Source organism: Tachyglossus aculeatus, chromosome 27 (assembly GCF_015852505.1).
Source record: "Tachyglossus aculeatus isolate mTacAcu1 chromosome 27, mTacAcu1.pri, whole genome shotgun sequence".
In the NCBI taxonomy this organism is placed as follows: domain Eukaryota; kingdom Metazoa; phylum Chordata; class Mammalia; order Monotremata; family Tachyglossidae; genus Tachyglossus; species Tachyglossus aculeatus.
The window spans coordinates 625,220-642,119 of record NC_052092.1 but is presented as its reverse complement, the minus strand read 5'-3'; the positions used below and the strand labels follow the sequence as shown (position 1 = coordinate 642,119).

The following is a 16,900-nucleotide window of genomic DNA, read 5'->3' as shown; positions in this document are numbered from 1 at the left end:
TCCTTCCCTTCCCCACAGCACCTGTATATATGGATATATGGTTGTACATATTTATTACTCTATTTATTTATTTATTTTACTTGTACATATCTATCCTATTTATTTTATTTTGTTGGTATGTTTGGTTTTGTTCTCTATCTCCCCCTTTTAGACTGTGAGCCCACTGTTGGGTAGGGACTGTCTCTGTGTGTTGCCAATTTGTACTTCCCAAGCGCTTAGTACAGTGCTCTGCACATAGTAAGCGCTCAATAAATACGATTGATGATGATGATGATATGTACAAATAAAATAAATAAATAAATAAATAGAGTAATAAATCTGTACAACCATATATACATCTATACAGGTGCTGTGGGGGAGGGAAGGAGGTAAGATGGGGGGGATGGAGAGGGGGACGAGGGGGAGAGGAAGGAAGGGGCTCAGTCTGGGAAGGCCTCCTGGAGGAATAATAAACAGACGCGTTCGAGCTCGCCGGTCCAGAGGGCGGGGAGACGGACGTTAATAGGAAGAGAGAAATGACGGATCGGGGCGTGAGTGCCGGGGGGCTGGGCGGGCGCCGCGGAAGGGAGCGGGAGAAGAGTCCAACGCAGCGCTCAGCGCAGCGTTTGGCGCTCACCCGGCCCCGCGGTCGTGGCCGTCACCGTTGTCTGTGCTTCTGTGACCGAGGACTTTCAACTACATCCTGCGGGAGCTCCCCAAAGTGCCGACCCACGTCCCCGTCTGCGTGCTGGGCAACTACCGAGACATGGGCGAGCACCGGGTCATCCTGCCCGATGACGTGCGGGAATTCATCCGCAACCTCAACAGGTAACCGTGGCAGTCCTTTCCGTCGGATTTTGAAACGCCCTCCTCCCGCTCCGTAAATCATCACCATCATCAGTCGTATCTACTGAGCGCTTACTGTGTGCAGAGCTTGGGAAGGACAAGTTGGCAACATTATAGAGACGGTCCCTACCCGACAGCGGGCTCACGGTCTAAAAGGGGGAGGCAGAGAACAAAACCAAACATACTCACAAAATAAAATGAATAGAAAAGTCAAATAAATAGCAACTTGAACAACAGCCTGAGGAAAGAAGCTCTGCAACGGGTCTCACCCCGACGATGGAGAAGTCAGCCTCACCTCACCCTTCAAACACAGCAGCTGCCTGCTTCCCTCTGAGGTGCCTGACCATCATCATCATCATCATCAATCGTATTTATTGAGCGCTTACTATGTGCAGAGCACTGTACTAAGCGCTTGGGAAGTACAGCTAAGCGCTTGGGAAGTGACCACAATAGCTTCTGTTAGCTCTGAAGGAAAGGCCAGAATTTATTATGTATTATGTATTTATTAATTATGTATTAACAAAATGCTGGAGGAGAATTGAACTTGGGTTCTTGTCAAAAGGGGTCGAATGGGACTTACGGGCATCACTCTCCCCACCTTCAAAGCTCACCTCCTCCAAGAGGCCTTCCCTTAGTGCCCCTACTCCTCCCTTCCGTGTCACGTTTACCCGCGCCCGCTTTTAAACGGCGTGGCCCGGTGGCAAGAGCCCGGGCTTGGGAGTCGGGTCGTGGGTTCTAATCCCGCCTCCGCCACTTCATTCATTCATTCGTTCATTCGATCGTATTTATTGAACGCTTCCTTTGTGCGGAGCCCCGGACTAAGCGCTCGGGAAGTCCAAGTCGGCGACATCTAGAGTGGTCCCTACCCAACAACGGGCTCGCAGTGTAGAAGGGGGAGACACAACACAACAAAACGTGTGGACGGGTGTCAAGTCGTCAGAACAAACAGAATTAAAGCTAAGTGCACGTCATTGACAAAAGAAATAAAAGAGTATTTAGACTAGAATAAATAAATGGAATACTATGGTTGCCAACTTGTACTTCCCAAGCGCTTAGTACAGTGCTCTGCACACAGTAAGCGCTCAGTAAATACGATTGAATGAATAGTAATGTACCCTCAATGAATCCTACTGATGGAAGAAGTCAGTGTTCCCTTTCTAGACCCTATTCACACTTATCAAATCCTGCCTGCCTCTGATAATAATAATTATTATAATGATGGTATTTATTACGCCCTAATGACATGGTGGACACAGTCCCCATCCTGGGGCTCACAGTCTAAGAGGGAGGGAGAACAGGTATTGAATCCCCGTTTTCCGGGTGAGGAAACTGGGGCACAGAGAAGCGAAGTGACTTGCCCGAGGCCACACAGCGGGCCCGACTCAGAGCCGGGATTGGGACCCAGATCCTCCGATTCCCAGGCCGCGCTCTTTCCGCCAGGATACGCGGATATCCCAGAGGCAGCCCCACAGAGAAGCAGCACGGCGTCGCGGATAGAGCCCGGGGTCGGGAGTCAGAAGGTCGTGGGTTCTAATCCCACCTCCGCCACTTGTTCGCTGTGTGACCTTGAGCAAGTCACTTCTCTGCACCTCAGTTCCCTCATCTGTAAAATGGGGATTGACAGCCCCTGTGTCCAACCTGATTTGCCCATATCCACCCCGGTGCTTAGTACAGTGCCTGGCCCATAGTAAGCGCTTAACAAATAGCACAGTTATTATTATGTGGGCGAGGGGTTGGTTTCGGGACCTGCAAGATTTGGGTGCAGCGAGGAGGTTGGTATTATAACTTCTAGACTGTGAGCCCGTTGTTGGGTAGGGACCATCTCTATATGTTGTCAACTTGTACTTCCCCAGCGCTTAGTACAGTGCTCTGCACACAGTAGGCGCTCAATAAATACGATTGAATGAATAACGGTGGCAGTGCCATCTTTTTGGGTTCCTTCCCAGCCCCCCTTTGGTCAGCTGGCGGGGGGCTTTCCTCCCCGCCGGGCAGCCTGCTTGTAGGACAACTGACTCTGGTCCTCTTTAATAATAATAATAATAATAATAATGGTATTTGTTAAGCGCTTACTATTCATTCATTCATTCAGTCAGTCATATTTATTGAGCGCTTACTGTGTGCAGAGCACTGTACTAAGCGCTTGGGAAGTCCAAGTTGGCAACATATAGAGACGGTCCCTGCCCAACAGTGGGCTCACAGTCTAGAAGGGGGAGACAGACAACAAAACAAAACACGTTAACAAAATAAAATAAATAGAATAAATATGTACAAATAAAATAGAGTAATAAATACATACATACATATATACTATGTGCCAAGCGCTGTTCTAAACGCTGGGGGGATGCGAGGTAATCAGGTTGTCCCACGTGGGGCTCATAGGCTTCATCCCCATTTTCCAGATGAGGTCACTGGGGCCCAGAGAGGTGAGGTGACTTGCCCAAAGTCGCCCAGCCGACACGTGGCTGAGAAGCAGCGTGGCTCAGTAGGAAAGAGCCCGGGCTTTGGAGTCAGAGGTCATGGGTTCAAATCCCGGCTCCGCCAGTTGCCAGCTTGTGTGACTTTGGGCAAGTCACTTCACTTCTCTGGGCCTCAGTTCCCTCATCTGGAAAATGGGGATTAAATCTGCGAGCCCCACGAGGGACAACCTGATCACCTTGTAACCTCCCCAGCGCTCAGAACAGTGCTTTGCACATAGTAAGCGCTTAATAAATGCCATTTAAAAAAAAAAAAAAAGAAGTGGCGGAGCCGGGATTAGGACCCTCGACCTCCGACTTCCAAGCCCGGGCTCTTTCCGCTAAACCACGCTGTTCCCATTCCTCACCTCAGCCCTGCCGGGCTACAGAGGGAAAACAAGGCAGAGAAAGCCCGTCGCGGGAGCAGGAGGAGGAGGAAATAGGTGAAACTGAATAAAAAGGAAGATCGGAAGAGATGGGGAGAGAGAACAAGCCGCTTTCCTAGCTTCAAACTTCTAGAATCTCCGTAACTATTTGGATTCATTCATTCATTCATTCAGTCGTATTTCTTGAGTGTTTACTGTGTGCAGGGCACTGTACTAAGCGCTTGGGAAGTACAAGTTGCCCTTTCACCTGCATTTTGGGGTGTGCGCCTCCTCCTCGAGGCCACAGATGTTTGGAAACCTGGCATTGCCTAAAGCCCCGCTCCCGGAGCGCGTAATGCCCGCTGTTATCCGACTCTCCCGACGGAGCGCGTAATGCCTGCTGTTATCCGACTCTCCCGACTCCCGGAGCTCCCATTCTCCCAGAGGGATCGAATCGGATTTCACAGTAGAAATTCAGTGAGAGATGAGCATTGTTGTCGTCTGCGTCACTGGCCTCAACTCAGCCTCCCCCGTTTCAGGACAACAGGGAGGTTTGCTTATATTCTCCCTTTTTTTTATTTTGATCAATCAATCAATCAATCAATCGTATTTATTGAGCGCTTACTATGTGCAGAGCACTGTACTAAGCGCTTGGGAAGTACAAATTGGCAACACATAGAGACAGTCCCTACCCAACAGTGGGCTCACAGTCTAAAAGGGGGAGACAGAGAACAGAACCAAACATACCAACAAAATAAAATAAATAGGATAGAAATGTACAAGTGAAATAAATAAATAGAGTAATAAATATGTACAACCATATATACATATATCCAGGTGCTGTGGGGAAGGGAAGGAGGTAAGATGGGGGGGATGGAGAGGGGGACGAGGGGGAGAGGAAGGAAGGGGCTCAGTCTGGGAAGGCCTCCTGGAGGAGGTGAGCTCTCAGCAGGGCCTTGAAGGTTCAGTTGCAGTTTAATAGCCATTAGTTTAGTAACTCTGGGGGAGGGGAGCCATGTAGAAGCGGCGTGGCTTAAGTCAGAAGGTCACGAGTTCTAATCCCAGCTCCACCACTTGTCCGCTGTGTGACTTTGGGCAAGTCCCGTCACTTCTCTGTGCCTCAGTTACCTCCTCTGGAAAATGGGGATTAAGACTGAGCCCCATGTGGGACAGAGACCGTGTTCAACCTGATTACCTACCCCATTCGTTCATTCAATAGTATTTATTGAGCGCTTACTGTGTGCAGAGCACTGTACTAAGCACTTGGGAAGTACAAGTTGGCAACATATAGAGACGGTCAATCAATCAATCGTATTTATTGAGCGCTTACTGTGTGCAGAGCACTGTACTAAGCGCCTGGGAAGTACAAGTTGGCAACATATAGAGACGGTCAATCAATCAATCGTATTTATTGAGCGCTTACTGTGTGCAGAGCACTGTACTAAGCGCTTGGGAAGTCCAAGTTGGCAACATATAGAGACGGTCCCTGCCCAACGGCGGGCTCACAGTCTAGAAGGGGAAGACAGAACAAAACAAAACATTAACAAAATAAAATAAATAGAATAAATATGTACAAATAAAATAAATAAATAGAGTAATAGTTATGGCATTTTATGCTGTGAGCCCACTGTTGGGTAGGGACTGTCTCTGTATGTTGCCAACTTGTACTAAGCGCTTGTACTTCCCAAGCGCTTAGTACAGTGCTCTGCACAAAGCAAGCGCTCAATAAATACGATTGATTGATTGATTTGCTTAGTGCTTACTATGTACCAGGCATTGTACTAAGCACTGGAGTGGGTACAACATTTGGAAAGCCCTAGGGGCCAAATATTAATAAAATTCAAAATCTAACGCTCTACCAACGTCATTCTTTTAGACGGTGAGCGCACTGTTGGGTAGGGACTGTCTCTATATGCTGCCAACTTGTACTTCCCAAGCGCTTAGTACAGTGCTCTGCACACAGTAAGCGCTCAATAAATACGATTGATTCAGCGCTTACGATGTGCAGAGCACTATCCTATTTATCTTATTCTGTTAATTTGTTTTGTTCTCCGTCTCCCCCTTCTAGACTGTGAGCCCACTGTTGGGTAGGGACCGTCTCTATATGTTGCCAGCTTGTACTTCCCAAGCGCTTAGTACAGTGCTCAGCACACAGTAAGCGCTCAATAAATACGATTGATTCTATAAATATGCCGAGGAGAATCCTGGACACGTTTCTTGACTGGTAAGGTTTATGACAAAGCTACTGCAGCCTCCGACTTCTAGAAGCAAGCACCTAATAGACCTAAGACCCCATGGCCTCGAACAGTGTTTGGCACCTTGTGAGCGCTTAACCAATAGCATCATTATTAATTATTGGTGATTGTGGTACTTGTTCATTGTTAATAATTGTTAGCTGTTATTAATGCTGCTTCCTAAAGTTCCTTTTTTGCACCCTAGTCCTCTTGGGACGGGGGAGGGCGGAGGAGAGAGCGGGGGGTCACCGGATCCGCCGGACACAATTGTGCCCATTCCCCATCTCCCCCGGGCCTTGGGCCAAAGAGGCAGTTGCTAATTACACTCGCCTCAGAACGGATCATCATCATCATCATCAATCGTATTTATTGAACCGAACCGTTAGCCTGCCCTGTTCTCAGTCCGCCCACCCTGGGCCTGAAATATTGGCCGTATAGCGAAGGCGACCAGCTTTCTTACAGGCCTTCCCTTGGGGAAGTCTTCAGACTCTCTCCACCAATCTTTTTCATGAATATATATACATATATCTATATCTATATCTATATATTTTTTTTTAATCAACAGGCCTCCTGGTTCCTCTTATTTTCGCTACGCTGAGTCTTCCATGAAGAACAGTTTCGGCTTGAAATACCTGCATAAATTCTTCAATATCCCGTTCTTGCAACTCCAGGTGAGCCTCCTGGGGCGAATCCGGGTCCTACGGAGGGGCTTGGAGCCGCCGACTGAAAATCCGCCCTCCGCAAGGGTTGTGTTGGTTCCCCGTGTTTTCCTGTGGGTGGGAATGTGGTTGCTGATAATAATAGTGATGATTGCTGTGATTATTATTTCGCTGATCGGATCCCTCCGTTTAAAGCACAGTGGGAGGGTCGGCTTTAGCGTACTTTATGAAACAGGGCCGTGGGAGGTGAGATAGCCGGCTTATCGGTACAGACACGGGGAGGTTTGCGAGACGCTGAATCTCCGGACGCGGTCGGGAGCTTTTTGGTCGACCCAGCCGAGATCCTGTTCCCCTCCTGCCTCTTTTCCTCCTCTCCCTCCTCCACCACCTTCCGCTCCCGGATAATAATAATAATGATGGTATTTGTTAAGCGCTTAGTATGTGCCAAGCGCTGGGGGAGATACAGAGTCATCCCGTTGTCCCACGTGGGGCTCACAGTCTTCAGCCCCGTTTTACAGGTGAGAGGCACAGAGAAGTGAAGTGGCTTACCCAAGGCCACACAGCAGATGTGGGCTGGTCTTTTTTTTTTTTTTTACCCCCAAGACGGTCTCCCCCGAAGAGCTTTTAGACATTTCTCTGGGGAGCGGGGTGGTTGTCACCGATGGTACTTATTAAGCGCTTACTCTGTGCTAGACAATGGGTGGAGCGAGCTGGTCGAGGGCGGGGAAGGGGTCTGCCAACACTGCGGAAACGTCCTCTCCCGAGTGCAGTGCTGTGTGCACAATAAGCGCTCAATAAATACCGCCGATCTAGTATAGAGTTCCTCGCCCACACAGGGTCCGCAGTCCAAAGGGGGTGAGACCCAGGACGATAAGAGCATTTAGTAGGCGCTGTGTGCAACTCACTGGGCTAAGCGTTGGGGCAGGTACTTGTACTTCCCAAGCGCTTAGTACAGTGCTCTGCACACAGCAAGCGCTCAGTAAATACTATTGAATGAATGAATGAATGAATCTGCAAGGGGGAATTACACACCCTTCCTGTCCCACAGAGGGGCTCACCATAAATTACAGATTAATAATAATGATAATAATGATCATCATCATCAGTCGTATTTATTGAGCGCTTACTGTGTGCAGAGCACTGTACTAAGCGCTTGGGAAGTACAAGTTGGTAACATATAGAGACAGTCCCTACCCAGCAGTGGGCTCACAGTCTAAATGATGGTATCTGTTAAGCACTTACTATGTGCCAAACACTGTTCTAAGCGCTGGGGGGGGGGGAGAATACAAGGTAATGAGGTTGTCCCACATGGGGCTCACAGTCTTCATCATCATCATCATCATCATCAACCGTATTTATTGAGCGCTTACTATGTGCAGAGCACTGTACTAAGCGCTTGGGAAGTACAAATTGGCAACATATAGAGACAGTCCCTACCCAACAGCGGGCTCACAGTCTAAAAGGGGGAGACAGAGAACAAAACCAAACATACTAACAAAATAAAATAGAACAGATATGTACAAATAAAATAAATAAATAAATCAATAGAGTAAAAAATATGTACAAACATATATACATATATATATATATATATATATGTATATATATATATATATATACACATTAATCCCCATTTTACAGATGAGGTAACCGAGGCCCAGAGCAGTTAAGTGACTTGCCCAAGGTCACCCAGCAGACAAGGGGCGGAGCCGGGATTAGAACCCATAACCTCTGACTCCTGAACCCGTGCTCTTTCCACTAAGCCACACTGCTTCTCCAACGGATTCAACAGTTCCAAATAACTACAGCAGCTACAAGAGGTTGAAGGAGCCGAGAAACAGTCCTTTCGTTCATTCGTTCAGTCGTATTTATTGAGCGCTTACTGGGTGCAGAGCGCAGTGTGCTAAGCGCTCGGAAAGAGCAATTCAGCAGTAAAGAGAGACGATCCCTGTCCACACCGGGCCCTTCCTAACTACTCTACTACCAATACTAGCTGCGATAGTGTTAGCTTATACTCTTTTAGACTGTGAGCCCACTGTTGGGTAGGGACTGTCTCTATATGTTGCCAATTTGTACTTCCCAAGCACTTAGTACAGTGCTCTGCACACAGTAAGCGCTCAATAAATACGATTGATGATGATAATGATGATACGCCAAGCATTATGCTACGCTCTGGGGTAGATACGAGTTAAGCAGGCCGGTTACGGTCCCTGTCCCACTTGAGGCTTACAGTCTAAATAGGAGGGAGAACAGGGATCGATCGACTCCCCGTGTTAGAAGGCAAGGTAAAATGACTTGTCCAGGGTCCCACAGCCAGCAAGTGGCGGAGCCGGGATGAGAATCCAGATCCTCTGAGTCCCAGGGCTGGGCTCTTTATCCTAGGCCACGCAGTCAATCGGTGGTGTTTTTTCATTCAATCATATTTATTTAGACCTTTTAGACTGTGAGCCCACTGTTGGGTAGGGACCGTCTCTATATGTTGCCAACTTGGACTTCCCAAGCGCTTAGTACAGTGCTCTGCACACAGTAAGCGCTCAATAAATACGATTGATTGATTGAGCGCTTAGGATGTGCAGAGCACTATTCTATTTATTTTATTCTGTTAATACGTTTTGTTTTGTTCTCTGTCTCCCCCTTCTAGACTGTGAGCCCATTGTTGGGTCTCTAGATGTTGCCAACTTGGACTTCCCAAGCGCTTAGTACAGTGCTCTGCACACAGTAAGCGCTCAATAAATACGATTGATTGATTGATTGAGCGCTTACGATGTGCAGAGCACTATTCTATTTATTTTATTCTGTTAATATGTTTTGTTTTGTTCACTGTCTCCCCCTTCGAGACTGTGAGCCCACTGTTGGGTCTCTAGATGTTGCCAGCTTGGACTTCCCAAGCGCTTAGTGCAGCGCTCTGCACACAGTACGCGCTCAATAAATACGATTGATTGATTGAGCGCTTAGGATGTGCAGAGCACTATTCTATTTATTTTATTCTGTTAATACGTTTTGTTTTGTTCTGTGTCTCCCCCTTCTAGACTGTGAGCCCACTGTTGGGTCTCTAGATGTTGCCAACTTGGACTTCCCAAGCGCTCAGTACAGTGCTTTGCACACAGTAAGCGCTCAGTAAATACGATTGAATGAATGAATGTACTAAGCACTTGGAAAGTCCAGTTCAGCAACAAGTAGAGACAGTCCCTGCCCACAACGGGCTCACAGTCGAGAAGGGGGGAGACAGACATCGACACAAGTAAGCAGGCATCAATATAAATATGTAGAATTATAGGTATATCATTTATAAAATCAGTAGAATTATAAATATTTGTGTAGATTCACACAAGTGCCGTGGGGCGGGAGGCGGGTAGAGGGAGGGAGTCGGGGCGATGGGGAGGAGGAGGAGAGGAAAAGGGGGGCTTAGTCCGGGAAGGCCTCCTGGAAGAGGTGAGCTCTCAGTAGGGCTTTGAAGGGGGGAAGAGAGCTAGTTCATTCATTCAATCGTATTTATTGAGCACTTACTGTGTGCGGAGCACTGTACTAAGCGCTTGGGAAGTCCAAGTTGGCAACATATAGAGACGGTCCCTATCCAACAGCGGGCTAGTTTGGCGGATGTGAGGAGGGAGGGCATTCCGGGCCCGGGGGAGGACGTGGGCCGGGGGTTGACGGCGGGACGGGCGAGAACGAGGCCCGATGAGGAGGTGAGCGGCGGCAGCGGAGCGGAGGGTGCGGGCTGGGATGGAGAAGGACAGAAGGGAGGTGAGGTAAGAAGGGGGCGAGCTTTGAAGCCGATAGTGAGGGATTTTTGGCTTGACACGGGGTTGCTAGGCAACCGCTGGAGATTTTTGTGGAGGGGAGTGACATTCCCGGAGAGTTTCTGTACAAAGATAATCCGGGCAGCAGGGTGAAGTATAGACTGAAGCGGGGAGAGACAGGAGGATGGGAGATCAGAGAGGAGGCCGATGCAGTCGTCCAGTTGGGATAGGATGAGAGATTGTACCAACGAGGTAGCGGTTTGGATGGAGAGGAAAGGGCGGATCTTGGCCATGTTGCGGAGGTGAGACCGGCAGGCTTTGGCGACGGATTGGATGTGTGGGGTGAACGACACATAGTAAGCAATTAACAAATACCAATAATGACCAATTATTCAGTTCAAAAGGAGTAATCCAGGTTGGAAAGTTCTTTCTCCACCTTCCCCCCACAGAGGTTCATTCATTCATTCAATCAATCGTATTTATTGAGCGCTTACTGTGTGCAGAGCACGTTCTAAGCGCTTGGGAAGTCCAAGTTGGCAACATATAGAGACGGTCCCTACCCAACAATGAGCTCACGGTCTAGAGGGGGAGACAGACAGTAATACAAATAGATAAAACAATAAATTACAGATATGTACAGATAGATACATATGTGCTGTGGGAAGTCATTCATTCAGTCGTATTCATTGAGCGCTCACTGTGTGTAGAGCACTGTACTAAGCGCTTGGGAAGTCCGAGTTGGCAACGTATACAGACGGTCCCTACCCAACAACGAGCTCACGGTCTAGAGGGGGAGACAGACATTAATACAAATAGTTAAAACAATAAATTACAGATATATACAGATAGATACATATGTGCCGTGGGGAGTCATTCAATCGTATTTCTTGAGCGCTTACTGTGTGCAGAGCACTGTACTAAGTGCTTGGGAAGTACAAGTTGGCAACATATAGAGATGGTCCCTACCCAACAACGAGCTCATGGTCTAGAGGGGGAGATAGACATTAATACAAGTAGATAAAACAATAAATTACAGATATATACAGATACACATGTGCTGTGGGGAGTCATTCATTCAGTCGTATTTATTGAGCGCTTACTGTGGGCAGAGCACTGTACTAAGCGCTTGGGAAGTACGAGTTGGCAACATATAGAGACGGTCCCTACTCAACAACGAGCTCATGGTCTAGAGGGGGAGACAGACATTAATACAAGTAGATAAAACAATAAATTACAGATATATACAGATAGATACATATGCGCTGTGGCGAGTCATTCATTCAATCGTATTTATTGAGCGCTTACTGTGTGCAGAGCACGTACTAAGCACTTGGGAAGTACAAGTTGGCAACATATAGAGACGGTCCCTACTCAACAACGAGCTCACGGTCTAGAGGGGGAGACAGACATTAATACAAATAGATAAAACAATAAATTACAGATATATACAGATAGATACATATGTGCTGTGGGGAGTCATTCAATCATATGTATTGAGCGCTTACTGTGTGTAGAGCACCGTACTAAGCACTTGGGAAGTCCAAGTTGGCAACGTATAGAGGCGGTCCCTACTCAACAACGAGCTCACGGTCTAGAAGGGGAGACAGACATTAATACAAATAGATAAAACAATAAATTACAGCTATATACAGATAGATACATATGTGCTGTGGGGAGTCATTCATTCAATCGTATTGAGCGCTTACTGTGTGCAGAGCATGTACTAAGCGCTTGGGAAGTACAAGTTGGCAACGTATAGAGACGGCCATCATCATCATCAATCGTATTTATTGAGCGCTTACTGTGTGCAGAGCACTGTACTAAGCGCTTGGGAAGTACAAGTTGGCAACATATAGAGACAGTCCCTACCCAACAGTGGACTCACAGTCTAAAAGGTAGTCACCAGGTTTCTGCTGCATAGGGACGGGGCATGGGCCTGGGAGTCACAAGGTTTGCTGCCATTTGTCTGCTGCATGGGGTTGGGGCACGGGCCTGGGAGTCATCATCATCAATCGTATTTATTGAGCGCTTACTGTGTGCAGAGCACTGTACTAAGCGCTTGGGAAGTACAAGTTGGCAACATCTAGGGACAGTCCCTACCCAACAGTGGGCTTACAGTCTAAAAGGTAGTCACAAGGTTTCTGCTGCATCGGGATGGGGCATGGGCCTGGAAGTCACAGGGTTTGCTGCCATTTGTCTGCTGCATGGGGTTAGGGCACGGGCCTGGGAGTCATCATCATCAATCATATTTAGTGAGCGCTTACTGTGTGCAGAGCACTTTACTAAGCGCTTGGGAAGTACAAGTTGGCAACATCTAGAGACAGTCCCTACCCAACAGTGGGCTCACAGTCTAAAAGGTAGTCACAAGGTTTCTGCTGCATCGGGACGGGGCACGGGCCTGGGAGTCACAGGGTTTGCTGCCATTTGTCTGCTACATGGGGTTAGGGCACGGGCCTGGGAGTCATCATCATCAATCGTATTTAGTGAGCGCTTACTGTGTGCAGAGCACTGTACTAAGCGCTTGGGAAGTACAAGTTGGCAACATCTAGGGACAGTCCCTACCCAACAGTGGGCTTACAGTCTAAAAGGTAGTCACAAGGTTTCTGCTGCATCGGGACGGGGCACGGGCCTGGGAGTCACAGGGTTTGCTGCCATTTGTCTGCTGCATGGGGTTAGGGCACGGGCCTGGGAGTCATCATCATCAATCATATTTATTGAGCGCTTACTGTGTGCAGAGCACTGTACTAAGCGCTTGGGAAGTACAAGTTGGCAACATCTAGAGACAGTCCCTACCCAACAGTGGGCTTACAGTCTAAAAGGTAGTCACAAGGTTTCTGCTGCATCGGGACAGGGCATGGGCCTGGGAGTCACAGGGTTTGCTGCCATTTGTCTGCTGCATGGGGGTTAGGGCACGGGCCTGGGAGTCATCATCATCAATCGTATTTATTGAGCGCTTACTGTGTGCAGAGCACTGTACTAAGCGCTTGGGAAGTACAAGTTGGCAACATCTAGAGACAGTCCCTACCCAACAGTGGGCTTACAGTCTAAAAGGTAGTCACAAGGTTTCTGCTGCATCGGGACGGGGCACGGGCCTGGGAGTCACAGGGTTTGCTGCCATTTGTCTGCTGCATGGGGTTAGGGCACGGGCCTGGGAGTCATCATCATCAATCATATTTATTGAGCGCTTACTGTGTGCAGAGCACTGTACTAAGCGCTTGGGAAGTACAAGTTGGCAACATCTAGAGACAGTCCCTACCCAACAGTGGGCTTACAGTCTAAAAGGTAGTCACAAGGTTTCTGCTGCATCGGGACGGGGCATGGGCCTGGGAGTCACAGGGTTTGCTGCCATTTGTCTGCTGCATGGGGGTTAGGGCACGGGCCTGGGAGTCATCATCATCAATCGTATTTATTGAGCGCTTACTGTGTGCAGAGCACTGTACTAAGCGCTTGGGAAGTACAAGTTGGCAACATCTAGAGACAGTCCCTACCCAACAGTGGGCTTACAGTCTAAAAGGTAGTCACAAGGTTTCTGCTGCATCGGGACGGGGCATGGGCCTGGGAGTCACAGGGTTTGCTGCCATTTGTCTGCTGCATGGGGTTAGGGCACGGGCCTGGGAGTCATCATCATCAATCGTATTTATTGAGCGCTTACTGTGTGCAGAGCACTGTACTAAGCGCTTGGGAAGTACAAGTTGGCAACATCTAGAGACAGTCCCTACCCAACAGTGGGCTTACAGTCTAAAAGGTAGTCACCAGGTTTCTGCTGCATCGGGACGGGGCATGGGCCTGGGAGTCACAAGGTTTGCTGCCATTTGTCTGCTGCATGGGGTTAGGGCGCGGGCCTGGGAGTCATCATCATCAATCGTATTTATTGAGCGCTTACTGTGTGCAGAGCACTGTACTAAGCGCTTGGGAAGTCCAAGTTGGCAGTATATAGAGACAGTCCCTACCCAACAGTGGGCTCACAATCTAAAAGGTAGTCACCAGGTTTCTGCTGCATAGGGACGGGGCATGGGCCTGGGAGTCACAGGGTTTGCTGCCATTTGTCTGCTGCATGGGGTTAGGGCACGGGCCTGGGAGTCATCATCATCAATCGCATTTATTGAGCGCTTACTGTGTGCAGAGCACTGTACTAAGCGCTTGGGAAGTACAAATTGGCAACATATAGAGACAGTCCCTACCCAACAGTGGACTCACAGTCTAAAAGGTAGTCACCAGGTTTCTGCTGCATAGGGACGGGGCATGGGCCTGGGAGTCACAAGGTTTGCTGCCATTTGTCTGCTGCATGGGGTTGGGGCACGGGCCTGGGAGTCATCATCATCAATCGTATTTATTGAGCGCTTACTGTGTGCAGAGCACTGTACTAAGCGCTTGGGAAGTACAAGTTGGCAACATATAGAGACAGTCCCTACCCAACAGTGGGCTCACAGTCTAAAAGGTAGTCACCAGGTTTCTGCTGCATAGGGACAGGGCACGGGCCTGGGAGTCACAGGATTTGCTGCCATTTGTCTGCTGCATGGGGTTAGGGCACGGGCCTGGTAGTCATCATCATCAGTCGTATTTATTGAGCGCTTACTGTGTGCAGAGCACTGTACTAAGCGCTTGGGAAGTCCAAGTTGGCAACGTATAGAGACAGTCCCTACCCAACAGTGGACTCACAGTCTAAAAGGTAGTCACCAGGTTTCTGCTGCATAGGGACGGGGCACGGGCCTGGGAGTCACAGGGTTTGCTGCCATTTGTCTGCTGCATGGGGTTAGGGCACGGGCCTGGGAGGCATCATCATCAATCGTATTTATTGAGCGCTTACTGTGTGCAGAGCACTGTACTAAGCGCTTGGTAAGTACAAGTTGGCAACATATAGAGACAGTGCCTACCCAACAGTGGGCTTACAGTCTAAAAGGTAGTCACCAGGTTTCTGCTGCATCGGGACGGGGCATGGACCTGGTAGTCAAAAGGTTTGCTGCCATTTGTCTGCTGCATGGGGTTAGGGCGCGGGCCTGGGAGTCATCATCATCAATCGTATTTAGTGAGCGCTTACTGTGTGCAGAGCATTGTACTAAGCGCTTGGGAAGTCCAAGTTGGCAGTATATAGAGACAGTCCCTACCCAACAGTGGGCTCACAATCTAAAAGGTAGTCACCAGGTTTCTGCTGCATAGGGATGGGGCATGGGCCTGGGAGTCACAAGGTTTGCTGCCATTTGTCTGCTGCATGGGGTTAGGGCACGGGCCTGGGAGTCATCATCATCAATCGTATTTATTGAGCGCTTACTGTGTGCAGAGCACTGTACTAAGCGCTTGGGAAGTACAAGTTGGCAACATCTAGGGACAGTCCCTACCCAACAGTGGGCTTACAGTCTAAAAGGTAGTCACAAGGTTTCTGCTGCATAGGGACGGGGCATGGGCCTGGGAGTCACAAGGTTTGCTGCCATTTGTCTGCTGCATGGGGTTAGGGCACGGGCCTGGGAGTCATCATCATCAATCGTATTTATTGAGCGCTTACTGTGTGCAGAGCACTGTACTAAGCGCTTGGGAAGTACAAGTTGGCAACATATAGGGACAGTCCCTACCCAACAGTGGGCTTACAGTCTAAAAGGTAGTCACAAGGTTTCTGCTGCATAGGGACGGGGCATGGGCCTGGGAGTCACAGGGTTTGCTGCCATTTGTCTGCTGCAGGGGGTTAGGGCACGGGCCTGGGAGTCATCATCATCAATCGTATTTATTGAGCGCTTACTGTGTGCAGAGCACTGTACTAAGCGCTTGGGAAGTACAAGTTGGCAACATCTAGAGACAGTCCCTACCCAACAGTGGGCTCACAGTCTAAAAGGTAGTCACCAGGTTTCTGCTGCATCGGGACGGGGCATGGGCCTGGGAGTCACAGGGTTTGCTGCCATTTGTCTGCTGCATGGGGTTAGGGCACGGGCCTGGGAGTCATCATCATCAATCGTATTTATTGAGCGCTTACTGTGTGCAGAGCACTGTACTAAGCGCTTGGGAAGTACAAGTTGGCAACATATAGGGACAGTCCCTACCCAACAGTGGGCTTACAGTCTAAAAGGTAGTCACAAGGTTTCTGCTGCAGAGGGACGGGGCACGGGCCTGGGAGTCACAGGGTTTGCTGCCATTTGTCTGCTGCATGGGGTTAGGGCGCGGGCCTGGGAGTCATCATCATCAATCGTATTTATTGAGCGCTTACTGTGTGCAGAGCACTGTACTAAGCGCTTGGGAAGGACAAGTTCCCTACCCAACAGCGGGCTCACAGTCTAGAAGATGGGAGGGAGGATGAATGAAGGAGAATCCCAGGCCCACGCTCTATTCTATCCACTAGATTACTCGTACTGAGCGCTTACTGTGTGCAAAGCACTGTCCAAAGTGTTCGGGAGCGTACGATACCACAGAGTTGGTAAACACGAGGTCTCTGCCCACGGGTTTACATTCTAGAGGGCCAGACTGTAAGGTTCAAAGCTCAATCGTGGATCTCCTATTCTCCATCTAACCCTCAATCCCTTAGGAAGTCCATCCACTCTCTTACCGTAGGCGCCTAGTACAGTACCTGCACACAGAAAGACAAGCCGTGTGATCTAGTGGAGAGAGCCCGGGCGTGGGAGACAGAGGACGTGGGTTCTT

At 48.9% G+C, this 16,900-nt stretch overlaps 1 protein-coding gene across 2 annotated transcripts in view; it reads left to right on the top strand.

Moving 5' to 3' along the window:
• RABL6 (RAB, member RAS oncogene family like 6) overlaps positions 1-16,900 on the top strand; it is a 96,584-nt gene that overhangs the window by 43,425 nt on the left and 36,259 nt on the right. For both annotated transcript variants that reach the window (XM_038767932.1, XM_038767933.1), the window contains exons 6-7: positions 667-807; positions 6,443-6,548. In XM_038767932.1, coding sequence (XP_038623860.1) covers positions 667-807; positions 6,443-6,548 — 247 coding nt within the window. The remainder of the gene's footprint in view (positions 1-666; positions 808-6,442; positions 6,549-16,900) is intronic.